Source organism: Eulemur rufifrons, chromosome 8, assembly GCF_041146395.1.
Source record: "Eulemur rufifrons isolate Redbay chromosome 8, OSU_ERuf_1, whole genome shotgun sequence".
NCBI lineage: Eukaryota > Metazoa > Chordata > Mammalia > Primates > Lemuridae > Eulemur > Eulemur rufifrons.
In genome coordinates, this window is record NC_090990.1 from 104,799,907 (window position 1) to 104,826,952 (window position 27,046).

At 45.6% G+C, this 27,046-nt stretch overlaps 3 protein-coding genes across 7 annotated transcripts in view; all 3 read left to right on the plus strand.

The window, feature by feature from the left end:
• OTUD7B (OTU deubiquitinase 7B) overlaps positions 1–8,284 on the plus strand; it is a 55,314-nt gene extending 47,030 nt beyond the window's left edge. For all 3 annotated transcript variants that reach the window (XM_069480695.1, XM_069480694.1, XM_069480696.1), the window contains 3 exons: positions 249–363; positions 1,904–1,988; positions 2,952–8,284. In XM_069480695.1, coding sequence (XP_069336796.1) covers positions 249–363; positions 1,904–1,988; positions 2,952–4,160 — 1,409 coding nt within the window. In that variant the 3' untranslated portion in view covers positions 4,161–8,284. The remainder of the gene's footprint in view (positions 1–248; positions 364–1,903; positions 1,989–2,951) is intronic.
• Positions 8,285–10,618: 2,334 nt separating this feature from the next.
• On the plus strand, positions 10,619–18,076 carry MTMR11 (myotubularin related protein 11). Of its 2 annotated transcripts, XM_069478856.1 has the most exons (18): positions 10,619–10,684; positions 11,026–11,113; positions 11,563–11,684; positions 11,917–11,977; positions 12,135–12,277; positions 12,759–12,834; positions 12,958–13,093; positions 13,358–13,445; positions 13,601–13,689; positions 13,775–13,899; positions 14,354–14,420; positions 14,663–14,733; positions 15,254–15,420; positions 15,720–15,893; positions 16,162–16,344; positions 16,786–17,079; positions 17,387–17,553; positions 17,820–18,076. In XM_069478856.1, exons 1-17 carry the CDS (start codon positions 10,619–10,621, stop codon positions 17,522–17,524), a joined length of 2,088 nt encoding a protein of 695 aa, XP_069334957.1. In that variant the 3' UTR covers positions 17,525–17,553; positions 17,820–18,076. The 2 variants fall into 2 exon arrangements, with proteins under 2 accessions (XP_069334957.1, XP_069334958.1); XM_069478857.1 differs by lacking the exon at positions 10,619–10,684 and having other exon boundaries at positions 11,103–11,113; positions 11,648–11,684.
• A 452-nt stretch (positions 18,077–18,528) lies between these two features.
• On the plus strand, positions 18,529–23,411 carry SF3B4 (splicing factor 3b subunit 4). 2 transcript variants are annotated; one of them, XM_069478858.1, is made up of 6 exons: positions 18,529–19,069; positions 19,508–19,636; positions 19,902–20,444; positions 20,774–20,980; positions 22,662–22,835; positions 23,022–23,411. In XM_069478858.1, exons 1-6 carry the CDS (start codon positions 19,036–19,038, stop codon positions 23,207–23,209), a joined length of 1,275 nt encoding a protein of 424 aa, XP_069334959.1. In that variant the 5' UTR covers positions 18,529–19,035; the 3' UTR covers positions 23,210–23,411. The 2 variants fall into 2 exon arrangements, with proteins under 2 accessions (XP_069334959.1, XP_069334960.1); XM_069478859.1 differs by having other exon boundaries at positions 20,774–20,962; positions 23,022–23,371.
• Positions 23,412–27,046: the final 3,635 nt, after the last annotated feature.

A 27,046-nucleotide genomic window follows, 5' to 3' on the forward strand; every position in this document is an offset into this window, starting at 1 on the left:
AGAACATCATGAGAGTTAGTTGACTGACTGATAGGGAGTCATGGAGATTTGTGTCCTAAATCATATGCTGGGTGTTAGGGGAAACCAGCTAATTGGTTTTAATGCCAGAGGTAATTCATATGTAAAAATTGAAAAGTGACTACAAGTAGAGGCCCGTGGTGTGATTTTAGTGAAGTAATTCTGTGTAAAACAGCTGCCTTCCTCGCTCCTCAAGGAGATTCCTTAATGGCATGTTTTTTCCTCCCCAGCTGTGATCCCACTTACAGATTCAGAACATAAGCTGCTGCCGTTGCACTTTGCTGTAGACCCTGGAAAAGGCTGGGAGTGGGGGAAAGATGACAATGACAATGTGCGATTGGCCAGGTGAGGAAGGCCTAGCCTTTTCATTCTACTTTGTAGCTGGGATCTCTCACATGCAGCATCCATTTCTCAGGTATTTTCCCTCAGCTTAGAGGCAAGACAGTCACATCCTAACTCCAATGTGTTTGGGAAGATGGAGAGCTTGAAGGCAGCTTGGGCACCAGGACTCTTGCATTGTGCAGCTGCTTTTTCTCCCTGTAAAAGAGATGGGAATCCTGGGATCTCGATTTGTTCTTTTCTTACAATAGGAAGAATGTTCCTACAGAGATACATCCCTGAATCCCCAACACAATGATCAGAAAATCGTGATAATCAAATTACTACTTCTTACCCCAGCCTAAGTAAGAGGAGCTTTAAATATTAATAGTTGACCAAAATAGTTTGAGCTTTTGCCTTTCTGGAATTTAAACCGAAAGCAAGAAAAATACCTTCCTTCCCCCCACATCCCCCATTCTACCTCCCTGTAGTTTGTTAAGGCTTCCTCCTGTCCACAGCTTCCCTGTGAAGAGTGTATGAATGTAAAAGGTCCTCCCTTACCTCTTACCCAGTGCTTCCCTCTCTGGGCTCCTGCAACTGGGTCCCAGCTAAGAGGGTTTGATTTAAAAATACAGAGTTGATGGATTATCAAAAGCAAAAGCTCGGCCGGGTGCAGTGGCTCACGCCTGTAATCCTAGCACTCTGGGAGGCCGAGGCGGGTGGATCGTTTGAGCTCAGGAGATCGAGACCAGCCTGAGCAAGAGCGAGACCCCCGTCTCTACTAAAAATAGAAAGAAATTAGCTAGACAACTAAAAATATATAGAAAAAATTAGTTTGAGCTCAGGAGATCGAGACCAGCCTGAGCAAAAGCGAGACCCCCGTCTCTACTAAAAATAGAAAGAAATTAGCTAGACAACTAAAAATATATAGAAAAAATTAGTTTGAGCTCAGGAGATCGAGACCAGCCTGAGCAAGAGCGAGACCCCCGTCTCTACTAAAAATAGAAAGAAATTAGCTAGACAACTAAAAATATATAGAAAAAATTAGCCGGGCATGGTGGCACATGCCTGTAGTCCCAGCTACTTGGGAGGCTGAGGCAGGAGGATCACTTGAGCCCAGGAGTTTGAGGTTGCTGTGAGCTAGGCTGACGCCTGATGCCATGGCACTCTAGCCCGGGCAACAAAGTGAGACTCTGTCTCACAAAAAAAAAAAAAAAGCAAAAGCTCTTCTAAATAATATTTACAGCAACAATAGTAATGGCTACTGTTTAGTATTTCCTATTTTCTAGACATGCTAGGCCCTTTCCAAATAGTGTTTTAATCTTCACAGCAGCCCTACAGGATACATATTATTATTTATACTCATTGTTGACCCCAACTGAGTTTCAGGGAGTTGATGTGATTTGCCCAAGGTCACAAAGCTTATTAATTGGTGGAACTAATTCAGACCCAACCCTGTTTGAGTCCCAAGCCATGTAGCCCTGTCCCACCCTTCTTTCCAACCATATCACACTGCTTTGCTTTTAAAAAGTCACAATAAGTTTTTCTTTTCTTCTCCTTTTCACAGTGTAATTCTGTCCCTAGAGGTCAAATTGCATCTGCTGCATAGCTACATGAATGTGAAGTGGATCCCACTATCCTCTGATGCACAGGTGAAGCCTTCTCCCACACCTGCCCTGGTGTGTCCTCATTTTCAGTGACAGGGAGAACAAGGAGATCTCGTAGTGGTCTTCTGAATCTGAGTGGTAGCTTATAATTCAAAGTTAGAAAATGTCAGATTTTTCCTGCCTTTTCACCCATTAGTCCCCTTTGTTTTCCACATCTCCTCTCCAACCAGGCTCTGCTTTCTGATACTAAAATACATTCTTTAAGAAAAGTTTTCTGGACTTTTTTTGTTAAACTTGAGGTTATCATTACTTTGTCCCAAGCCCTCTGTAGATAGACCTCTGTTTTGGACACCGGACTGAGACAGAATAGCTTAAAGAGCTCCAGATTCCGTGGGTTCTGAGCTAGATCAGGAACACAGGAGCAAGGGCAAATTGATGAACTCCAATGCTGAATGTATAAAAGTTAAGGGGATGCAAGATGGTTAGGCTTGGTTGGTTGTAGTCAAGACTTCCTTGAGATTAATTTTGAGCAGAATTTGGCATAGAGAAATTTATAACAAAGAACATTCTAGTGTCTGGGCCTCTCATCAAGAGGCCATGTATTGTATGGTTGCTCATTGCTAAGAAGAACAAATTTTCATTTTGAAATCTCCTTATTACAGAAGGGAGACAAATTGCAGCGGGTGAGATAAATGTTAGATATCAAATACATCTTTTCTTGGCCCATAAGAGAGCTGGAGCCAGGGAAGGACAGTGCCCTCCTGGGTGACCCATCCCCCATCATGACAGCAGCCCTCCTCTGGAGCAAGGCAGTCACTAGGTAGTCACTCCAAGGACGGAGTTCATAAGAGTGTTACCACCCTTCTTCCACACGGCCAATTCCTATAGCAGTGGCTGCAGGGAGCTCACCCATCTAGTGAGAGCTAGATGGATGGGGTAGAGGTCCCTGGGGGCTTCTCCCACCCAGATCAATGAGGTAACTGTCAACACTGTTTTCATCTCTTGCAGGCTCCCCTGGCTCAGCCTGAGTCCCCCACAGCCTCAGCTGGTGATGAGCCCCGGTCCACTCCTGAGTCTGGAGACTCAGACAAGGAATCAGTTGGCAGCAGTTCTACCAGCAATGAGGGCAGCAGGCGGAAAGAGAAGTCCAAGCGAGATCGGGATAAGGACAAAAAGAGAGCAGATTCTGTGGCTAACAAACTGGGCAGCTTTGGCAAAACCTTGGGCAGCAAGCTCAAGAAAAACATGGGAGGCCTGATGCACAGCAAGGGTTCTAAGCCTGGAGGGGTGGGAACAGGGTCAGGGGTAAGCAGTGGCACTGAAACACTGGAGAAGAAGAAGAAAAACTCACTGAAGAGCTGGAAGGGTGGCAAGGAGGAGGCAGCTGGGGATGGGCCAGTATCTGAGAAGCCCACATCTGAGTCTGTTGGTAATGGAGGGAGCAAGTATAGCCAGGAGGTGATGCAAAGCTTGAGCATTATGAGGATTGCAATGCAAGGGGAGGGGAAGTTTATTTTTGTTGGAACCCTGAAGATGGGTCACCGTCACCAATATCAGGAGGAGATGATCCAGCGCTACCTTTCTGATGCTGAGGAGAGATTCCTGGCAGAACAGAAGCAGAAGGAGGCAGAGAGGAAGATCGTGAATGGAGGGGTAGGGAGTGGGCCTCCTCCAGCCAAAAAGCCAGAGCCAGATGGTGGGGAGGAGCAGCTGACTGCCCCCCCAGCAGAGTCCAAGGCAATGGCATTCTCTACTGGCTATCCTGGGGGCTTTACTATCCCTCGACCTTCTGGGGGTGGAGTCCACTGCCAGGAACCCCGGAGGCAGTTGGCAGGGGGTCCATGTGGGGGGGGCCTGCCACCATATGCCACCTTCCCCAGACAGTGCCCTCCTGGGCGACCCTACCCCCACCAGGACAGCATCTCTTCTCTGGAGCCAGGCAGTCACTCCAAAGATGGAGTTCACAGGGGTGCATTGTTACCATCCCCCTTCCGCGTGGCTGATTCCTATAGCAACGGCTACAGAGAGCCCCCTGAGCCAGATGGATGGGCTGGAGGTCCCCAGGGGCTTCCCCCGACCCAGACCAAATGCAAACAACCGAACTGCAGCTTCTATGGACATCCTGAGACAAACAACTTCTGCTCCTGCTGTTATAGGGAAGAACTGAGAAGGAGGGAACGTGAACCGGGTGGGGAGCTACTGGTGCACAGGTTCTGAATGGGTGGAACCTTGGAGGGCAAGGTGGCTAAACAAAGAAGGTTAAGCTCAACTAATTGGCTCATCAAGACCCAGCCCCCATGTTGACAGGACAAATGCAGTAATATTTGTGGGAGCCTGGCTGGAAACTTTTAAGTGTGTGTGTGCTGGAGTGCTGCCAGGCTGGCAAGAGCAAGTCAGGCCTGAACGGCGCCTCAAGGGCTGTACTATTCCTTTGCAGAGCTTGACTTGATGGGACTAAGGAGGTACAAGGGGGAAAGGTGGTGATTCTGTCTTACAACCCCTTGGGTCGCATCCCAGGACCTAAGGAAAAGTAGTAGGGGAAGGATTGGGGTGTGTGTCGGGAAGTGGGCAGAAGTCGGGAGGAAGAATAGGCAAGGAGGTTCTCAGTAAAAAAAAGAAAAATATAGACCAAAGTTCTTTAGGTTGGAAAAAAGCACATGGTGGTAGAATTGGGAGTGTGGAGGGAAATTTGGAAATTGGACAAATTTGCTATTGATTTGAATTAAGGTAGAAATTAGGGTTGTATAAATTCTTCCTCCTGAGATCTGGAAAGACAAGGCAGTGTGCTTATGGGTGTTTGTTAGGAGGGAGGGGGTAGTTTAAATCACAGTTTATTGAGATGGGAAAGGGAGGAACTTAAAAGGAGAATCGTTTTCCTCTTGAGTTTTATTTCCTTCTCAACAGTCATCTGTCATCAGTTCTAGTTTGAGAGGAGATTGCCCCCTACCTTTTCCTCATCCTTTCTGAGGGCTGAGCTCAGCTAAGTTAAGAAGGGTTGTGATTTTTTTTTTTATTTTTAAAAAAAAAAGACTTTTATTTTATAAAAAAAGTTCCCTCTGGGAAGGGGAAGAGAGTGATGAGAAGAGCAGCTGTGTGTGTTGACTTTTCTCCAGATGAATTGGTGCAGAGGTGATCTGTTTTTTAACTACTTAGCAATAACCATACATTGGAGTTTGAGTGCAACTTGGGGAGGGATGGGGGAATGACAGACATTTAGCCAGACTGTTTCAAACAAAACCAAAAACCTAAATAGAGCACTACCACCTCTGTGGTAACTGGCTGCTGCATTTCTGTTAAATAAGAAAGCAACTTATTTTATTGACTAATTTTTTTTAAAGGAAAAGAAACAAAAAGACCCCAACAAGCAAAAACATTTTAAAAAGTGATTTTTTTTCCTACTTAAGTGATTCTTTCTCCTTTCTCTCTACTTTTGGAGAATGAACTTAACATCCTGGCTTCTTTTGTTAAGCCATAGCTGACCTTAATCTGTGGTTAGTTTATTAAAATAATAAAAAAATACTTTGTAAGAAGAGATATTTTTGATAATAGGACTGATGTTGAAACATGGGGTGTGGGTTGGGGCGATTTATAAAAAGGTAGTTAGAGAAGTATATTTTAGTGAACTATAACCACAGATCACAGATTACTCCCAATGAGCTGATCTGTCTTTGGATTTCTCCCTTTCCCTGGCCCAACCCTGTTCTCTAGGGGGTGGGAGTGGGGATGTGGACACAGTAGGGGGAGCTCCTTTGCATTTTGCACAAAGCACAAGTCTGGACAGCTTATGCTCTGGCCAGAGCCATTTCTAAGAGCTTTAAACTGGAAGACCTATCCTGGGCCAATTTTCCTTTTTCTTTATATTTTTTCTGGGAAAATAAATCAGCTATGCAATTGTATACACTCCTGGGTGCATATGAAGAAGGGGAATAAGTGTACTTAAGTGTCCAGAGTATTACTGGGGCTATTTTTCTGTATTTAGATTTCTCTTTTGAGTTATGTATTCATAATCCATCCCGTGGAATGTAATCCCCACATTTGATCTAAGGCACACATGGGCTGGGGGTATGTGTGCGTGTGTTGGGGGGGACTCAATTGCAAATGTTCCTTCCACCCAGTCTGGAAAGTGTTCATCCCATTCTTCCTCAGGAACAAAGTTAGCCAAGAGTGGCCTCCTTGCTGGAACTGCTCACAGTTTAGAAAGCTTGCTTCCTCCTCAGCAAACTCAAAGTTACTTATTTTCCAAATCTGATAGTCTGTCGATTCAATTATTTCCTATGGCTATTAATTCTTAGGCTTTTATTTGAAAATTGATTGCTTTTAAAGACGCAGTGATGTTCCAAAGGAGGGGGAGTCTATGGGCAGGTCTGGAACCTAATATGAGATGAGCACCCCCCTCAGGTGCAGAATTTAAGGGGCACCAAAAAACTGAGTAATCAAGATACTTTTTTAAAACTGCAGTATTTTAAAAAATTAATGTGAAAAATTCATGCTGAACAAAATAGCAGAATCTTAAAGACAGAACCTTGATTAGAGTGAGGGAAGTGAGGCTAAATTGAGCAAGTAGGGGATGAATCCTGTCTTTATTTAAATTTTTGATACATTGTCCATCATGGATTTTTTTTTACATTATTTTTGATTTTTTAAAAAATGTTGCACTAAAATAGTATTTATCTTGGTTACTGGGTTTTTTGGCACACCTTAAATTTTGTGGCCAAGGTGAGTGCCTTGCTCACCCCGCCCTAGTCCCTGTTTCTAGTGTCTGAACACTAGTGAGACCACTACTGTGTGACACCTCCATCCCCTATCACACACCAAACAACAAGTGGCTCAAACACCCTGAATTTGCATGGCTCACCTAGCTTTCCCTAAGGCCTATCATAGGATGATAGGCCTGAACCAATAGGAATGGAAACAGACCAGGGGTTTTTCCAGAGAATAAAACCAGAAAAGTTTGATTCTCCACTGGACTGCCGTGTTTGGATTTGATCATTAGATTCTAGTTAATACTTTTGTTTTTAAAAACTAAGGACAAATGAACAAAAACAGAAACCTTGCATCATGTTTGTTTTTGTTTTTATTTATAAATTAGCCAATCCCAATTCCTTTGCCTTCTTTTCAAAGAAAAAAAGATGGAAATTTTGATGGGTGGTTTAGGGGTTCATATGGCAAAATAGGGCATTAGGCCCTATAGCTTTTTATTAAGAAATTATTTTTTATTTGGGAAAGTAACTATTTATTGAGGCTTTGAAAAGCCTCTCCATTCTAAGGATGATGGACCCTGAGACAATGGGTATTTTTTTATGGTGGATAGTGAAGTTTATTTTGCTTTATTCTTTAGGGGAGGGGTTAAGTGGGATGGGAGGTAAAGGAATAATGCCTGGGAAATGGAGACACACTCAGATCCGCTGTGGTATTTTGCGAAGATTTGGGGGTGGAAGAGGCAAGCCCATGCAGTTACTGTGTTGGGGAGAAGGAAAGAAGGGGTATGTTGTATGCACTCAAAATGAGCAAAAATTCCTTAGTTAAGGAGGGATATGTGAGTGAAGGGGGAAGGGTAGATGCTGTAACCCTATATGAGGGATGATATCATCTCTCAGGCTTAAATTTAAGTGCACTTAGTTCCTTTAATCCAAGGCATCTGCAGTTCCTACTGAAGTTTTTAATGAAAAGGGGAGATTTTCAGGGTTCTTATTTTTCCCCTTTTGATTTAAGACAGTGCTACCCTCCCTGCTACATTCTCTACCCCATCTCCAATGGAGCAAGCATACTAAGGATTGGTCTCTGAATCTCTTCCTTAACCGATGCTGGTTTTATTGAAAGTTACAAGACATAACCAAAAGTTTTTCCCCCATACTGGTTTTTATCAAATAAAAAGATTATACAAAAACAATTTTTTTTAAGGTTCAGTCTCTTTAAGGCATGGGGATAGTGTTAAACAGTGTGTACAGGGCCTTGGAAAGGAAGTACTTTCACTCTCCTATTGGCTCAGTTTCTTCTCAAGCAAAACTAAAGCCCACAGACTACTAAAAAATTAGAAGTGACTTCGTATTGTATGTTTGGGAGGTGATACTGAGCCCAAAAGAGTGGAGCTGGTTGTGAATGAATTCTGAGAACGTAGCTTTTGCCATTCATACTTCTTTTAACCATGTGTCCCAGGTTCCAGTCATTTTTTCTCAATAAAGGAATATTTCAGAGATGATTGTCCTTAAGTTACTCAGTCACCTCTAGACTCTGTGTCTTCTTTCTTCAAGGAGTCAGTGCTGCAGACATACAGCCACAGGTGAGAAGACAGAATTAGAAGCCCCTAGAAGCACCCGCACCCCAGATTTTTCTAATTTCCTTTTTTCCCTCCAGGCCTTTCAACTGCAGATTCAGATGAGTCATACAGGCACTCTGTTTCTTGTACTTTACAGATACTCAGTCTGCAAATCACATGGTGTTTTTCCTCCTACACTTAAGTTGATTAACAAAATATTTATTATGATGTCCCCATGTAGACTTTCTTTGAGCCACCTCCCTTTATCGACCACATGCATAAGGGGCAGTAGAAAAGAACAACAGAAGCTGGCTGGCAGTAGCTAAGAGGAGTGGGGATGGGAAGGACCTTGGCCTCTTTCTGTGCTTATAACTGGATCTGTGACTCATCTTGTGAGTCACTCAGCTCCACCTCCCTCCTCCAGCTACCCCTCCTAGCAGCCTTCACTCCTGGCACAAACCTGCAGCCAGACAAGGATTCTGAAAATGGAAAAATCTGATATAGCCCCTTGCCTCTCCACCCTTCCTTTCATCCAGTAAACTTCTATGTGGTGTGTGTTGGGGGTGGTGAGAAGTAGTCTTCCTGTTATTAACCCTCAGCTACTGCCCCTTTGCGTTCCTGGTTAGGTGCTGATCCAAATCAGCATTTCTCCCAATTTATTTCTCCCTCTGATTCCCCCCCACCATTCCCCTAATGGTTTTTTCCCCCTCTGTATTCCTCCATTGTTTCCATACCTCCAAGTATTAAAGACTAGAATGAGGCTCTAGAATGAAGGGTTGCGGGGAGAAGGAAAGTGGGTAATGGGATTTTAAAATTGTGGTATACACCTCCTACTGTACTCTATTTTCTTATTACAGCAGACCCCGGGGAAGTATTTTCTCCCCCCCCCCCAAAAGCCGAAGCCCATGGAATGCAGGGGGGTGAAGTGGGATGGTGGGGCTCGGTAGCCTTTAGGACTTCGAGAATCAGGCTTCTGGGCCACCTTCCTAGCAGGTGTATACCTCTTTGTTCCAGACTGACTTCCTGTCTCACAATACTTCACTATTTCCACAGATGCAGCCAAGACAGGGAACTTTTAAAGCTGAGGCCAGAAGGGCGTGTGTGCTGGGGAAAAGGGAGGGTTGAATGTCACTTTGGAAAACTGGGGTCCCCCACCCAAGGATTGCTGCCTCTGTAGACTCAAAAACAATAAAACAGCAGCTCATTAACTCTTATTTTGTATTTTATTTCATATCTAAATAAAGATTTTTGCATTGCTGCCCCCAAGTCACCCTTGGCAGCAGCTCTTTTCCTTCCCTCATAGTGGCCCCCCATTTTTGCTTCTTGGGTTGCAGCGGGGAGGGAAGGGAGATGGAATTGTTGAGCTGAAGAGAGGTTTCCAGCCCTCAGCTTTGAAAGTCCTGAACATGAATCATTCATTTGGAGATCTGGTGTCTGGGATGGAGGGGTGGAGTCCTGTACCTTGAATGGGCACTTATTGCCAGTTGGTTGGCTGTGGTGTGTGTCTGTGTGATGGGCAGGGTTGAGTGGTTAAGACATTTTCCTCTTCCCACCCTGTCCCCAAGACTTGCACACAAACATACCTGTATTGTGCATTTTGGGCACATTTCAATTTTTCTCCATACTTGTCCATTGCACTCCACATGAGGTATGTTTCATGCTCCCTGGAGAAAGAAAAACAAAAATGCTTTAACTAGCACCCCTCACCCCTAAATTCCTGCACCTCTCCCGACAAAAATCCACCCCCTCCCCCATCCAATTTTTATTTACTTCCCCATTTCAACCACTTTTGTTCGGTTTGGGGGTGGGCGGTAAGGAAATTCGAAATACTTTTGCCTATGCCCCTCCCCATACCTCCACCCCCTTTAAGAAGACAAACAAACAAACAAACAAAAAAAAAAAAACGCTGAGCTTCCCAGGGAGGTCACTGAGAGACTCCAGAGAGGTAGCCCAAATTATTCCAGCTTGGTAGTCGGTATTATTGCTCCCTTCAAACAGCCCCCAATACTCATGCACAGTAAAAGAATAGGATCTGGGATTGTAGTAAAGAAGGGAGTCTGGATATTTTTCTCTCAGTCCCCCATTTCCCCCCATCTTTCTCAGGCTCCTCCATTTCCTCTCCACTTTTCCAAAATTGTGTGTATTCTCCTTTAAGGGGCTGGGCATCTCTCGCCCTTCCAGCCTTTCCAGAGTCGACTGAAGTTTCCGAGGAGCCTACTCAGGCTGGACTGGACACACCTTTCAAAAGACCCCCCAATTGTGCTCCGTGCACCTCAAATGCTCCTTTTCCTTGTGTCCAACCCCCTGCCCCTCTCCCTAACATCCCTCTTCTCAACAAGAGTCAGCTTCTCTCCAGGGAGCTGAGCATCCTTGAAGTTTCCCACCCTTAACTGCTCCGTCCCCGGATGGAGCCAGAGAAATGTGGTGGGGGGGCCGGGGCCAGAGTTTCAACATTGTCCCCCAGAAGGAGGAGCCCGAGATGGGGGTAAGGAGAAGGAATTTGGGGGGTCAGCAAGAGGGTGAGGTGGAGACAAAAGAGGGGGGAAAAAAGAATCTGGAGGAGGAGGAGGGTGTGCCTGTCATATCACCCTTCGTTTAATGGAGCTTGGTCTGCCTTTTTCATAGTCTCAAGTTCGTTGTCTCATTATCCATTAACCAGCCCCTCCCTTTACTGTCTGCCAACCCTGATCCGGTCCTCAGCTCCCCACCGACACTGATCTCAGTTTCCCTTGAGAGTCTGAGTGTAGGCCTCCCAAGGCTGCTGCGGAGGTAATCCCAGACCCCAGGGTTGGGGAAGCCGGGGGATTAACCCTGCACCCTTCTCAGCTTTCCGGACCAAAGTCTGTCCAGGGAAGCAGGATGCCGGAGCTCAGGAGTCAGCTTAGCAGTTGCTTGGCCTCTGGATGCCTCCCAGGTAATAATACTCTTTCAATACTTCTGATCTCCAAAGACTCCTCCAAATTTCATCCTACACCAATCTCACTTCATTCCTCACCAGAGATACCTCCGTGTACCTCTCCTGGCTCACAGTGCTTCTGCCTGAGGCTTGCTCTCTCTCCTCTATTTGCTGCTGGCTCAGAACCTGGACTTGATATTGCCTCTGTTTTCTTGACCCTGTTACCCCTTTTCTCATTTACTTATTTAGTAAATAGTTAAGTGTCTATTATGTGTCAGGTCTTGTTCTAGTTACAGAGGTAAAAAAAAAAATACAAATTCTCTTTCCTCATAAGCTTACACTGCAGGGAGGTTAGGGGAAGATTTTAGTCTTCCCTCTTTAGATCCCCTGTGTCAGAGGAGTGGGTGTACTCAAGTGGGGGCAACACTGGGAATAGTCATAACCTGGCTTCCTTTCTTCCCCTTCAGGGGAGCAGATCCTAGCATGGGCTACAGGAGTGAGGAAGGGGCTGGAACCTGAATTGTCTGGAACCCTGATCTGTACCAACTATAGGGTCATCTTCCAGCCCTGTGGATGGCAGCGGAGTCAGGTGAGATGGTTAGAGCAACAGAAAGGACAGCTGTCTGTGGGAAATGGGCAGGGGAGTCCAGAAGGCTTTAGACAAACATTATGGGTTAAGGGCAGTCTTTTGACTATATCAGTGATAGTCAACAGGGACTATCTCTAGAGGCATTGTCCCCTTGAGGGGGTTGGGGGTTGCCAAGTTAGGAAAATGACATTTATTTCAGATATCTGTAGCATCAGTCATGTGCTTCCTCTAGGAGACTCCCCTGAGCAGTGAATATGATTTTGCCCTTGTCAACATCGGGCGATTAGAGGCTGGTAAGTGTGGGGGGCTTGGTGAAGGAGGTGTTGGAACCCCTCCTCATCCTTCCTCTATTCTCCGAAAACAGCCAGGGATGGAGTGGGATGGGCTAGAAGAGTTCCTTTCAGAGGGACCCTAGTCCATGTTACACTGTTCCCTAACTCTTGACTTCAGTGAGTGGCTTGTCCCGAGTCCAGCTCCTCCGTCCAGGGTCCCTGCTCAAATTTATCCCTGAGGAGATTCTGATTCATGGCCGAGACTTTCGGCTGCTCAGAGTTGGTTTTGAGGCTGGAGGACTAGAGCCTCAGGCTTTTCAGGTAAGAGGCCCCTAACCTGAGAATCCCTCCTTCCCTTAGAACCTTGGGATCCTCTCCCTGCAGTTCCTAATCCTCCCCCTCTCCAGCATCCCTCTCGTCATCCCCCCTGCTTCTCTCCTTCAGGAGAGGCAAAGAGGCTGAGATGAATGATAGAGTAGTGAGAGTAAGGGCCCTAAATTCTGGCCTGGTTCTGCCAATTACCAGCAGTGTCACTGTGGGCAAGTTTCCTCCTCAGAAAAATGGGGAGGGTTGGATGATATTACTTTAAGATTCCTCTGAATTAACATTCTGTGATTCTGCAGTTCTAGATTTGTTCTCCTGACTCCAGTCCCCATCACCCATGGAAGCCCCTTTCTCTGGAGATTGTCTTCACTGTTCTTCTTTATTGGTGACAAAGACTTTGGAGCAACACATGGGCTCCATTTTCTTCTTTTCACTTACTCAGTCTGAGCCTGTGGATGGAATTTGCTTTCCTGCACAGGTGACCATGGCCATTGTCCAAGCCAGAGCTCAGAGCAGTCAAGCCCAACAGTATGCGGGGATAACCCCCAAGGCTGGTGAGTGAGGGTGCTTTAGGTTAAGGAAAGGGTAAGGAGTCTGAAAAAGCAGAGACTGGCTCAGGAAAAACAACTAAGATGCTGTTCCTCTTCTTCCTCCTCTGTGCTTCACTCCTGCCCCAGGCCAGGGTTCTGGTTCCAGAAAACCACCTATTCCTCTCATGGAGACATCAGAAGACTGGGAGACTGAGCGGAATAAGCAGGGAGCCAGAGGCTGGAGGGTCAGCACTGTCAATGAGAGGTTCGACGTAGCCACCAGGTGATTCCTCAGTCCACCCCAACACCTGCTGCCCTCCTAATCTTCCCATAGTTCCTTGATCCTCTAAAGCTAGGAATTCCCACAAACTCCAGCCTCCTAGGACATCCACAAAGCTATCCCCCTTACCTCTTGGATCTTTAAACCTGAGACCCCTTGGAATGAATGGTCCCTCCAAAGTGGATTCACAAGGAATTACAAGAATAACAGTTTTACATTATAATGAAGTCACTGAGCCAAGCTGTGACATCACTCTCAATTTTACAGCCTTCCTCGTTACTTCTGGGTCCCTAATCGGATTCTGGACAGTGAGGTCAGGAGAGCATTTGGCCATTTCCATCAGAGTCGTGGACCGGTCAGTGTGAGGGTTAGGGCAATGGCTGGGGATTAGAGGATCATGGGAGGTTGGGGACAATGTGGAAGGAGGGATCCCTGTGAGGTCAGTGTCGGGGCAAGGGTAGCTCGGGGCTAGGAGTTTCTCTCACAGCCACCCTCTTCTCACCTCCCAAGCGCCTGTCCTGGCATCACCTTGGGGGCAGTGATCTTCTCCGCTGTGGAGGCTTCTGTACAGCCAATGACCCTAACAAGGAGGATATCAGGTGAGGGGAGGTTTGATGAGAGGAACTAAGGGTTAGGTATTCAGGGCAGACTCCTTCTCTTATTTCCTGACTCCCTCTCCTCCAGAGCAGTGGAGGCAATGCTCCAGGCTGGGCATTCAGATGTTGTCCTGGTAGACACTATGGATGAGCTGCCTAGTCTTGCAGATGTTCAACTTGCCCACTTGAGACTGAGGGCCCTCTGCCTGCCTGGTGAGAATAACCTTTGACCCCTCACCCTCACCCCTATGTCTGTTGACCCTAATCTGTTTACCCTTTTGCTTACTATGGATGAGTAACCCTTTAGCCCAATGATCCTTAGTTTTCTACTCTACTCCCATCTCCCACAGACTCACTGATTTCTTGTCTTCTTGACCCTAACTTACTCTTTTTAAAACAGCTTTATTGAGATATAATGTTCATACCATAAAATTTACCCTTCACCCATCTTAAGTGTACAATTCAATTTGTATTTACAATGTTGTACAACCATCACCAGAATTTAATTTTAGAAACCTCATGGCTATTTAGTTACTTTTCATTTCTATTCTCAACCCTAGGCAACCACTACTCAACTTATTCTTAACCCATCAGGCTAGAGACCTGAAACCTGCATCCATAGTCCTCCTAATCTCTTTGCCCTTCCAATCCCTCCACCCTCTATCAGATTCATCTGTAGCTGAGGATAAATGGCTTTCAGCCCTGGAAGGAACACGGTGGTTGGACTATGTCAGGTACTCTCCCCCTTCTAGCCATCATTTATAATTCCACCTTCCCTAACCTTCTGTGAACTTGGATTCCTAAATGGCCTTCTGTTAACTCTTCTTGGTTTCCCAAGAAGACTTATTTGCTGCTCCTTAGAAGGAGAGGGGGAAGGATTTTGGAGTCTGCCTCTATTCCATCCCATTACTCATGACTCCGTTCCCCCAGGCTTATCATTCTTATTCCCTCTTCCTCATCTGCCCCCTGCCCCCAGGTCTTGTCTCCGAAAGGCCAGTGATGTCTCAGTATTAGTAACATCCAGGGTTCGTTCTGTAGTACTTCAAGGTGAGTTCCTTGGGTCAGCCCACTTTGTTCCTTGCCCCTTCCCATTATCCACCTGACTGAATTCTGTTCAGGAAGGGAGCCCCATAAGGCTTACTCCTCTCCTCTTCCTGGAAACTACCCATGAGCTCTGACTCTCATCTTTTTGTGCTATCTCTGCCTCCCCACTACAGCTTGTGGTCCCTAACACTAGGTTGTTCTTAGCCGCTCTGTTCCCTTCCTTCCATCAGTGGATGGGGACAGGGGTTGGGGTGGGAAGAGCAACGAGGAAGCTGGTTTGAGAATTGTGATTCTGCCTTCTACATGTGAAACTGGGTATTTCTAACCAGGTGGAGTCTATGAAGTGAATTATTCAAGGTCTTTTTTTTTCTCTTCACTTCTATGTGCTCACTCAATCCTACCTGCCCCCGACTTTTTCCCTCTGTGCCTCTCATTTCTCCTTGCCATGTTTCCTCTTCTCATTCTCTCCTGTCCTAGTTTCTTGGACCCCCCTCTTTGTCCCCTCTTCCTCTTTATCACCCAGAGCGCAGTGATCGTGATCTCAATGGCCTCCTCTCTTCACTCGTCCAGCTGCTTTCAGCCCCCGAAGCCCGAACACTGTTTGGCTTCCAATCACTAGTGCAGCGAGAGTGGGTGGCATCTGGACACCCCTTCCTGACCCGGCTTGGGGGAGCTGGGGCCAGTGAAGAGGTGAGAACAATTTGGGAGGGTATGGAGGGAGTTATTACTAAAGAAGTAAAGGAATGAGAAAATTATATAGTACAATCCATTGAAGGTGAATCAGGTTAGAAGTGTCCTGAGGTTAGGCTGAGCTTGAAAACCCAGATAAGTAAGGCCCCACACCTCCCTAGTACCCTCAGTTCAGATTTTCATTCTCTGACCTGTTTAGTGCCTCCTGTTCCCTGTGTACCCCCATCCCCATCATTTTGTCATCCTCCCTCTTTAGGTCCCCACAATCCCTTTCAACCTCATAATTTCTCTCTTCTCAGGCCCCAGTGTTTCTCCTCTTCCTTGATTGCGTATGGCAGCTCCTCCAGCAGTATCCAGCTGAGTTTGAATTCTCTGAGTTTTTTCTTCTTGCTCTTCACGACAGCGTCAGGGTTCCTGACACCCTTACTTTCCTGAGAGATACTCCCTGGGAGCGTGGAAAGCAGAGTGGACAGGTCAGTGACTTCTATTTTTGACTTACCTTTTTATTTTTCCCTCCTCATCCAGAAGTACTCTTTAAAGTTTATTCTTAATTTATTTTATGGGAAGTGAGGACTGTGGGTGGGGAGGGGTAAGTTGATGTTCACTTTCAGGACAAGACTTTCCCCCTACATCTCATTTCTAGAATAAGAGGTGAGCGTTTCATGATTTGTCTCTAGATTTGGGAGATTATTATTTTTTGTGTGTGTGTTTAACCATCATTTTCTTGCTTCCTCTGTCCAGTTTAACTCCTATGCACAAGTTTACACACCAGGGTACTCCCAGCCCCCAGCCGGGAACTCTATGAACCTGCAGCTGTCCGTCTGGGACTGGGATTTACGCTACAGCAATGAACAGATACTACAATTCCATAATCCTGGCTATGACCCAGAGCACTGCCCAGATTCCTGGCTCCCTAGACAGCAGGTGAAGTGTCTAAACACCCTAAATTCCTTGACTTTCCCACAGCCTCATGCTACTGGTTGGGGAGTAGAAAGACACAGTGTCTGCATTCCTCAGGGGAAGCTACGCCACTCCTATTCTGCGGCTGGATTTATAGTCCCTGACTGTCCCTAGGAAGACAGAAATCCTAGAATAGCACAGAGGGCATCCTTTTTGTCTTCCTCAAGTCTGTTTACTCATCTTTCTGCTTCATGCACACATTTTACAAGTTTCCCTAAAATCAACTTTAATCAGTCCTGAGGCCTACCTGAAGCCTAATGAGGGCAGAATTCTGAGAGGGAGGCTTATAGTTCTAGTCACTAGTGCAATGAGTGGGTGGCAGATGGACACCCCTTCCTGACTCAGATTGGGGAAACTAGGGTTACCTGGTTTCTCAATTGCCAGTTGATTTCCTTTCCCCTTTAGCCAAGCTTCATGGTTCCTGGACCCCCTAGTTCTATGTGGCTCTTCTCTAGAGGGGCGCTGACCCCTTTGAATCAGCTCGGTCCTTGGCGGGACAGTTCCTTCCTGTTGGCAGTCTCTTCTCGTTGGCTCCCTCGACCTGCTATCTCTTCTGAAAGCCTGGCTGACCAGGAATGGGGGCTCCCCTCACATTGGGGAGCTTGCCCTTTACCTCCAGGACTACTGTTGCCTGGATATCTGGGACCCCAGATCAGGCTCTGGAGACGCTGCTACCTGAGGGGAAGGCCTGAGGTCCAGGTAAGAAGGGAAAACAGTGATTGGGAGTGGGAGAAGGGGCTTGACTGTTGAACCAGAGGAACAGGAGTTGGAAAGGCAAGGGAATGGGGGGATTGGGAAGTGAAGTACATTCCTGTTGGTATTAAACTGGGTAGGTTTGGGAGTAGAAGAGGTGGGGGAAACTGGTTGTGGCTCAGATTAAGTGGAATTTAGGGCATGGATGGAAGGTGAAAGAGAACTAAAGACACCAGAAGTAGTGAATATCTGAGAAGCAGAGGGTTAGAGCTGCAATAATATTCCTCTCTGCCCCTCTTTGCCTCTTCCCAAGATGGGCCTCTCAGCTCCCACAATCTCTGGCCTCCAGGATGAGCTTTTCCATCTTCAGGAGCTATTAAGGAAATGGACACCAAGAATATCTCCTGAGGACCACTCCATGAAAAGAAATCCAAACACCATTCTCTCCTAATCCCACTGAAATTACTGGCATTCTCAAAGGCAGGGCAGAGGGGGATGTGGGATGAGGGAGGGTTCTGTCTAATTCTTCAATTTTTCTTGTCTGGCCTTGCTGCCTCAATTTTCACACTCCAGCCCTTGAATAAGCTCACTTAGTAGACTTGAGTTTCCATTTCAGACGGTGGTGCCCATCTTCTCCAACTCTTGTCCTGTCTTTTTTGGTTCCTGAAGCTACTTTTGTTTCTTGTGATTTGAAGAATTAAGAAACAAAAACAATCTAGAATGTTACCACCCCTCTTTTTTTTAAGGTCAATTCCATCCCTTTTGGATAACCAGCTGTTAAACTGTAAGATCAGAGGTTTTGTTCATCAGTCCCAACAAGATGACCTAGAGACTTCATTCTCACCCCTTTATGCTGCTTCTTTAATTCCAATTTCTATTTCTTCCCTTATAGTTTTCTACGGGAATGAGGTGAATATGGAGACACCCCGTCTCCCTCAACTCTGTATTTTTTGTAGTGGAATTTCTATTTAAGGAGTTCATTAAAGCACAGTATTTATACACATTGCTGGAACTGTTTCCTGTGTTTGAATAAAGGATCTTAGCTAAGAGTGGCGGGTAGAGAGTGAGTGTGACCCAAGAGAGGAAGACATCCACTATATTACGGCTATAGAAATAAAGGAATTGGGTAGGGTGAGGCTCTGCAAAAATCATATGCAATTAGGAAGAAGGGTTCTCTTTTCTGTGTCTCCCATTTAGCGGCAGATGGGGCAAGAGCATGTCAAGATGTTGGGGGGGGGGTGGTGCTGAGTGTGTTGTGGAGATCGAGACTGAGGCGCCGGAGCTTCAAATCCAGCCACCCCTCAGCTTTGGTCACACCCCATCTTGGAGCCTCAGATTCCCTCCAATCCCTTATCCCCCTCACTTCCCCGCCCCCTACCGTCACGCAATTAGGACTGGGCGAGCTCAGACAACACTCCAGCTCAGACATTCCGCAATCTCCTCCCCTGAGGGAAAACGAAATACCTCGAGCCCAAACCAGGGCTGTGAGGCCAAATCTGCACGAAGACTGCAGGCGGGAGTGCAGGGCTGCCTCTGCGCCCGAAGGCAACCGAGTCCACGAGTTGGGGGATTCCTCAGCACATACTTCTCTGGGCAACAAAAGAAGGACCACTTGCCCACAAAATACTTTTCAAAGTAAAGTTTTGTTCTTTTAACTTTCGAATTTACATTTTTGGGAGCGTGTGATTCTTTCACGTCTAGTAGTGCCGTAAGAGGGACTGGGCGTTTCCGTTCCGTCCTCCTCGCTATAACCACTAGCAACGGCATCTCAGTGCAGTTGCGAAGACTGAGCAACCCCGTCTGCGTCAACTCTCAGCGGCTAAGATGGCCGCGGTCGCTTCTGGCTCCTCCCCCGCCGCGGCCCCGCCTACCGGTCTCGTTCTCCTGCGCCCCGGAAGTGGAAGTAGTGACTGAGGTCAGAAGGCGGAGCCGCTGCTTGGAGACGGCGGGAGCTCTTTCGCCATGGCTGCCGGGCCGATCTCCGAACGGAACCAGGGTAACTGGAAGGGACAAGTCCAGAAAGGACCCAGTGGGGCTAGGAGGCCCCAACTAGGGCCAGCAGTGTTTCGCCAGGGTGGGAGATTGGACCCACTCCCCGAAAGCGCCCCCGTGGCTGCGGGGGTCGGGTTGGCAGGGTGCAGGCTGAGGCCTGTAGCTGTGATGCTTTTAAGATCCAATCCTCTGCTGCTTTTCCACTCAAACAAAAATCCACCAAAAAAGAATTTGCAGCAGAATGCTAAGACTCCAGAAGATTCTCTTGGTCCTGGGAAGAGAGAGGTTTAACGGTTTAATCTAACGTTTTCTTTTTCTTTTTTTTTTTTTTTTCCTCTTTTGCTCCTATCCCCAATCTCAATTCCTCTTCCTGGGTTCCACCTTCGTGTTTCCATCACCTCCTTTCCCGTCATACTTAACCCCTGCCCTCACCTCTTCCCAGATGCCACCGTATACGTGGGGGGCTTGGATGAGAAGGTTAGCGAACCATTGCTGTGGGAACTGTTTCTCCAGGCAGGACCAGTAGTCAACACCCACATGCCAAAGGATAGAGTCACTGGCCAGCACCAAGGTGAGTTCATGGCAAAAGGTGCATTCATATATTGAGGGGATAAACTGCTCCTGGAGGGTCCCAGCAATATTCACAATTGTTTTGGAATGAACAACTTGAAGATTTCTTTCTCTTAAGCTTTGGTTCACAGTTTGTTTCTGAAACCATTCTCAATTGAAGTGAGGTTATTTCTTTCTTGTTCTTTGTGATTAGAGGGTGGGTGGGCTAAACCCCATTTTGAGTCACTTCACTTAAGTTGTTAACCTTCCCTTCTCCACTTCCCCAGGCTATGGCTTTGTGGAATTCTTGAGTGAGGAAGATGCTGACTATGCCATTAAGATCATGAACATGATCAAACTCTATGGGAAACCAATAAGAGTGAACAAGGCATCAGCTCACAACAAAAACCTGGATGTGGGGGCCAACATTTTCATTGGGAACCTGGACCCAGAGATTGATGAGAAGCTGCTTTATGATACTTTCAGCGCCTTTGGGGTCATCTTACAAACCCCCAAGATTATGCGGGACCCTGACACAGGCAACTCCAAGGGTTATGCCTTTATTAATTTTGCTTCGTTTGATGCTTCGGATGCAGCAATTGAGGCCATGAATGGGCAGTACCTCTGTAACCGCCCTATCACTGTGTCTTATGCTTTTAAGAAGGACTCCAAGGGTGAGCGCCATGGATCAGCAGCTGAACGACTTCTGGCAGCTCAGAACCCACTCTCCCAGGCTGACCGCCCTCATCAGCTATTTGCAGATGCACCTCCTCCACCTTCTGCCCCCAATCCTGTGGTATCATCGTTGGGGTCTGGGCTTCCTCCACCAGGTAAAGCTTTTGGTTCAAAATATGCTTGTCTTAGGGTTGGAGGGGAGGGGCAGGAGGAAGAAAAAAGAACCTGAAAGAGGAGGGCATTGAGTTAGTGGGTAATAGCAAGGAGATTGAGGGGTAATGGTAGTGGTAGAGGAGAAAGTTGTTGGGTTTCTCCAGGAGGTTGAAATTGTTTTGAGTTGTCTAACATTGTTTTGATTTTAGAGTACCAGGAGGAGAGGAAAAGAGCTCATCCTGCCTGGAGAGGCCAGATATGGACAGGCTCTTTAAAGACATTTTATCCTCACTACTATTAACTGCTCCTCCTTCTTCCATTTCCTGTATAGGCATGCCTCCTCCTGGCTCCTTCCCACCCCCAGTGCCACCTCCGGGAGCCCTCCCACCTGGGATACCCCCAGCCATGCCCCCACCACCTATGCCTCCTGGGGCTGGAGGACATGGCCCCCCGTCAGCAGGAACCCCAGGGGCAGGACATCCTGGTCATGGACACTCACATCCTCACCCATTTCCACCAGGTGGGATGCCCCATCCAGGTAGGTTTTCTTTATTGGGAAAGGGAGGGATGCGCTTGGTAGAGAGTTTCTATCACCATTCATTTTGCTTCCCTTTGTTCCTCAACAATAACAGTCTCAGAGCTCTTCTTTCCTTCATTCTTTTATAAGAACAAACACAAAATACTTTATTTTGTTTACATTCACAACTATCACCCTCTCCCTTTCTTAAGTTTTTCTGAAGAGGAGATTATACTTGCTGTTCTTTGTTTCCTTAACCTTTACTTGTATTCTCTCCTCTAACTCCACCTCAAAGCAGTGACCTAATTGCTAAGTCTTGGGAACACTTTTCAAACCAGACTTCTTATCTGGTTTGACCTTTGATGTATTTGAAACTAACCATCTCCTCTTGTTTGAAATTCTAGTCTCTTTTTGCTTCTGTTTTCCTGGATTCTCCACCTGTCTCTCTGACTCCTTAATCTCAGCCACCTTGATAGGCTCTTTTTTCTCTGCTCCTGCCTAGATTTTGTGCTTGTTTCTCTTTTCTTCATATGTTTATGGTTTTAATTACATACACATTGATGCTGCCTCCTTGATTTGTATCTCTAGTCCGTGGTTGTTAACATTCCAGATCCTTAATCCTACTGCTTAATAGACAACTCAACTTTTCTACCCTTCTCCTTCAAACCGACTGTTCCTCTAATAGTCTTTGTTTTTAGATGCTTATTTCATAAATCTGAGAGCTATGTTTGACTATTCCCTGTCACCCACTGTAATACCAAGTCTTATTTATTTATTTATTTTTAGAGACAAGATCTCACTCTGTCACTCAGCCTGGAGTGCAGTGGCATCATCGTAGCTCGTTGCAGCCTCAAACTCCTGGGCTCAAGTGATCCTGCTGCCTTGGCCTCCCAAATTACTTGGATTATAGGCCTGAGCCACTGTGCCCCACCCCAAGTCTTATTTATATAGACAGGATGCCCCCACTGCCAGTGCCCTCGTTCAGGCTCTCATTCCCTCATTATTTCACACTTAATTTATTATAGTGACTTCTTCTCACTTTGACTCTAGTTTTGTCTACTTTTGATCTACTTTCACGTAATTTTTTAGAAATATAGATGTTCACACACTCTAACTTAAAATTCTTCTGTTGCTCCCTTGTACGTATAGATTAAAACCCAAATTCATTGCCATAGCATTCAAAGCTTTTTATGATCTTGCCCCTGCCCATCACTCCAATAACTGCATGTTGCTCCTGGTTACTGAGTTACTGGTATTCCCTGGAACATACTGTGCTATGTGACACACCTGTGCTTTGCAGATGCTAATCTTTTTGGCTGGGATGGTCTATTCCCGCTCTCTTGTCCTCTTGAAATGTTCTTATTCATCCTTTAAAATTAGCTCTTTGCTCAGACAGTGTCTGCTCCTTTCTCAAATCCTATCAATAGAGTAATCACTCCCACTTGTTATATACTTTGGCATTATTATTACAATGCCTAAATTATGGAAAGAGCAAGCAAAGAGGGTGAGGAGTTGATTGGATAGTTCGTTGGTTTGTACTGTTGGAATGAGGTCAAGGGTGGGGCACTTTTTATCAGCCTTGTATTCTGTACCCTTCTGTTGCTGATGTTACTTTCTCGTTTTCTTCTTCCTTTCCCCATTTTCTTTGCCGCCTTCTCTGTTTTTTATCTCCTTTCTCCTCGTGTCTGTTTTATTTTCATAGGGATGTCTCAGATGCAGCTGGCACACCATGGCCCTCATGGCTTAGGACACCCCCATGCAGGGCCCCCAGGCTCTGGGGGACAGCCACCGCCTAGACCACCACCAGGAATGCCTCATCCTGGACCTCCTCCAATGGGCATGCCCCCCCGAGGGCCTCCATTTGGATCTCCCATGGGTGAGTAGGCTCTAGCCACCTCCCTCATCCACACATATCATATTTTTATAGCTTCCTTTATCACATCCCTTGTCCCGTGCCCTTTCTTTTACTTCTTACATTTCTTCTCACTGTGTCCCTATCATTTCCCAACATCAACTATCTTCTATTTCTTACTTTTACTAACTTTTCTTTCTCTTCTTGCAGGTCATCCAGGTCCTATGCCTCCGCACGGTATGCGTGGACCTCCTCCACTGATGCCCCCTCATGGATACACTGGCCCTCCAAGACCCCCACCTTATGGCTACCAGCGGGGACCCCTGCCTCCACCCAGACCAACTCCCCGGCCCCCAGTTCCCCCTCGTGGCCCTCTTCGGGGCCCTCTCCCTCAGTAAATTTGCATTCTCCTTCTTGTTATATCCTCCGAATATCTTTTCAAGTTTTTGGACCAGTCAGAGTGGGCCAAGGCACTAATCCCTTAAGGCCCCACGCCCTTTTAATGTAATTTCCCACAGGAGGTATTTCTGGGTTTTTTTTTATGTTGGTCCTAAGTGTTTTGCAAATGCCCAGAGAAAATAAAACTAAACTCCTTGTTTATTCTTTGTAGTGTTTTCCTTGGCAAAGTAACTTTGGCTCTTTTTCTCTGAGATGGGGTATTGTGAGAGGAATGGTAAGGCAGGAGAGAGGGTGTTTACTCCACATTTTAAAGGCTTATTCTCTAACGTGCTGTTGCAATTGCTGGACTCTGCTGTGCACTGGAGCAATTGTTTCCTTACACAGTGCTTATCTTCTAGTTTGGAAGATGAGGACCCAGGATCTGTGGCATAGGATATTGTATTAAACTGAGAACAGAAGTAAAGTGCCTGGAAATAGTCTGGCAAAAATTTGAAGTAACATGCACACAGCTATTCATTGCAGCAGTATTTTTAATAACAGTAGATTGGAATCAACTCACGTATCCATTAGTAAGGGACTGGTTGAATAAACTGGTAAATGTACACAATAAAGTACCATGCAGCTATAAAAAGGAATGAGAAAGATTTCTACATACTGTTGTGGAGACCATCTCCAGGTTTTAGTAAATGAAGAAAATAATGTTTATAGTGTGCTACCTTATCTAAGTGTGGCATATATATATTTGTGGCTATTTTAAAGATTTAACCCAAAAATTAATGGAAATTAATACCACTGGGGGTATGGAGGGGTTATGGGGGAAAGTTAGGTTTCTTTGAGTGTACTGTTAATGTGGTTTTTATTTGGAATCATATAAATGTCTTACATAATTGCAAAAATAGTTAAAATGAGTCAATTGGGACAGAATAAAAGTTCATTTTCAGTAAATGTTCATTTTTCTCTATACCACCAGACAGATAAGGAGTTTGTATCTTAGTTCTATTTTTTTCCCCCTCATTATCAGTCCTTCCAAACCTGATTTCCATCACATTTAAATCTGAGCTCAAAGACTTCAGTAACTAGACCAAATCCAATGGCCCTTTTTTCCTGTTCTTTGCCACATTTAATCCTGTTATATCACCTCCTTCTTGAAGCTTCCTCTTCAGCTTATGTAACCATGAACTTTCCTAAATTCTAGGCAAGCAAAGGTAAGACTGGCCCTTTATTCTCTTGAATTATTCTCATTCAGTTAACATTTTTATGGTACCTACAAAGGCTCTGTGCTGGTGGCAGCTGAGGATACAAAGATAAGCAAGGCAGTTCTGTTATCAAAACTGACACATAAGAGATTGTTAGTGAAACAATATTTTGAGAGCCTGAGGAAATTTAGCATGAAAGTCCAAGAAAACTTCCAGAGAAAAAAGTGATACCTGAATTTAATCTTAAAGGAAAGATAGAAATTTCCTAGGCAAAGATGAAGGAGAAACTCCTTTCAGGTGGATAGGATGTTTCTGAGCAGAAACAGATTGCTAGCATGGTGGATAACGCACTAAAGCTGTTTGGTGTTGGAGGCAAGTTGAGGTCAGAGCCAGTTAGGGAGCTCCCATAAATCTGTCTCTCAGCCCTTTTTCCCAATTGTGGCAGGGAACCGTTTGAAACATTGAGGTAAAGGGAGGCAGCTGCTTCAGACTGGAGGCTATAGACGTGGGAATTCTAGCTGCCCCAGTTTGATATACTTATTAGATCCATGTGGTGATATTGAATAGATGGAGATTTTGAGTTTGAACTTCGTGGAAAGGTCTGCGCTGCAGATATAAATGTGGGAATCATCAGCACATAGACAGTGTTAATGTTGTGGGACTGCCAGAGATGAGCAAGGGAAAAGTAAGCGAAAGGAAGGAAGGGTTGGAGGACAGCCCCTAGGGCCTCTAACGACAATGGATCCAGCAAAGCGGACTGTGAGGGAGTGGTTGGTGGGGTACATGGGGGGGTGTGGCACCTGGGGGAAAATTATTAAGTCTTCGCTCAGAACTTGAAAATATATACAGTTGTCCCTCAGCAGCCTCTCAGGATTGGTTCCAGGACCCCCCAAAACACCAAAATTTGAGGACGCTCATGTTCTTTATATAAATTGTGTAGTATTTGCGTAAAACCTATGCACATCCTCCTGTACACTTGAAATCATCTCTAGATTACTTATAATACCTAATACAATGTAAATGCTATGTAAATAGTTGTTATACTGTATTGTTTAGGGAATAATGACAAGCAAATTAAGTCTATACATGTTCAGCAGAAGCGCAAACATCACAAGCCTAACTACATTTTCCATCTGCAGTTGGTTGAATCCACAGATGCAGAACCCAATGATATGGGAGGTCGACTATGTAAGCTTTTCTTCTAAGAGTACAAGATTTCTATTTTAGCAAGTAATGATTCAGTAGAGAGTAGGCAAAGTCCCCTTAAAGAGAAGAAATGAGTCCCTGCCAGCAGGCCTTCACTATAACCTAATTGAAAATATTAACATATTTAAGTAAAGAATGTGTCAACCTGAAGAGGGGTCAGTAATGAAAGCCCAGTAAAGGGAAAGTCCCTGAGGCTGTTCCAAGTCGTCCTGGAAAGACTGCTTTAGCCATCAGATTTAGAGTAGTCCAGGAGCATTGGCAAGGCTGCCTCCCGTAGCATGGAGGTGGGGGTAGAGAACTGTTGCCAAAAAGAGTTTTCTGGACCCATTGGCATGACTCCTTATTGGAGATGGCCAGATGCCATTAAAGATACAAATCCTCCAGTTATGTCATTGTGCATTTATACATTGAGATTCTGATTCTGATTTGGCTGTAGGGAGAGAAGTTACTGGATATGTAGATATGAGTTTTCAGTCTGAGTGACAGTTAAATTTTCATGGTAAATTAATATTTATGTATTATCACTTTATATTTCAGTGAATTGTGAACTTTGTTGGCACAAATGAATATTTCCAAGATCCAGCTTTGGAGCCTGCAAAGCCCAGGCCCACATCCCTATCAGTGGTAAATTCAACATGAAAAATTTCATCTGTAAGATCTCTTGTGACAAAACCTATCAGCCTTTCCACATAATTTATTCTAGTATTCTGAAACCTCCACATTTAGCAGAGCAGAATCACACACTATTAGATCTAAAAGGAACCTGATACAGCATCTAGACCAAGTCCCCCATTTTCCAGATGAGAAACTTGAGGTTCACAGAAGCAGAGAACTTGGCCAAGAGTTGACAGCTTATTCGAAGTGAGAACCCAGGTCAGAGCCCCTGGTCAGTGCTTTCTCTAGAATATTCTAAGCCTTTACCTGAAATAGACATATTTGGGATGTGCCTCCCCAAACCACCGCATACCCTTTCACATCTGGAGATAAGTAAGCATGGTCACCAAGTGGCATGTCTTGGATTTCTGAGTCCAGGTTATTGGTATAGGGGCAAAGGAAAGACAAACGGAAAGAATGGACACCAGTTGACTCCTTCACAGAAGTGTATGTTGGGGAGGGCTGGTGGGGGTTGAGAGGGTCTGTGGTGGAGAAAGGTATTGAGGGGATTTCTTTTTGAGTCATTGGAACAAATGAGTGGAAAGGGAAATGTCCGGTTGCTCCGACCTATAGAAACCCCCTCAGCTTCCCCAATACTCACTTCTGCTACTGAATGGAGGAGAATGAGGTCTGCACTGTAAATGAATAATCTGGACTGTTTCTTGAGGAAAGAGATGGCAGGAACCCAAGAGTCTCTGACTCTGGCAGTTCAGGATAGAAACCACACCTTGTTATCTCTGCTTTCTCTAAAATAGTCAGGTAAACTTGGAGTCTGAGCAC

Bases quoted from the DNA above. Each gene is read 5' to 3' on its own strand.
- MTMR11 (XM_069478856.1), top strand. From the start codon at position 10,619: ATGTGGTGGGGGGGCCGGGGCCAGAGTTTCAACATTGTCCCCCAGAAG. The intron at 13,446-13,600 runs GTCAGTGTGAGG...TCACCTCCCAAG, and splicing joins TCCATCAGAGTCGTGGACCG to CGCCTGTCCTGGCATCACCT. The intron at 14,421-14,662 runs GTACTCTCCCCC...CCCTGCCCCCAG, and splicing joins CGGTGGTTGGACTATGTCAG to GTCTTGTCTCCGAAAGGCCA.
- SF3B4 (XM_069478858.1), top strand. From the start codon at position 19,036: ATGGCTGCCGGGCCGATCTCCGAACGGAACCAGG. The intron at 19,637-19,901 runs GTGAGTTCATGG...CCACTTCCCCAG, and splicing joins AGTCACTGGCCAGCACCAAG to GCTATGGCTTTGTGGAATTC. The intron at 20,981-22,661 runs GTAGGTTTTCTT...TTATTTTCATAG, and splicing joins AGGTGGGATGCCCCATCCAG to GGATGTCTCAGATGCAGCTG.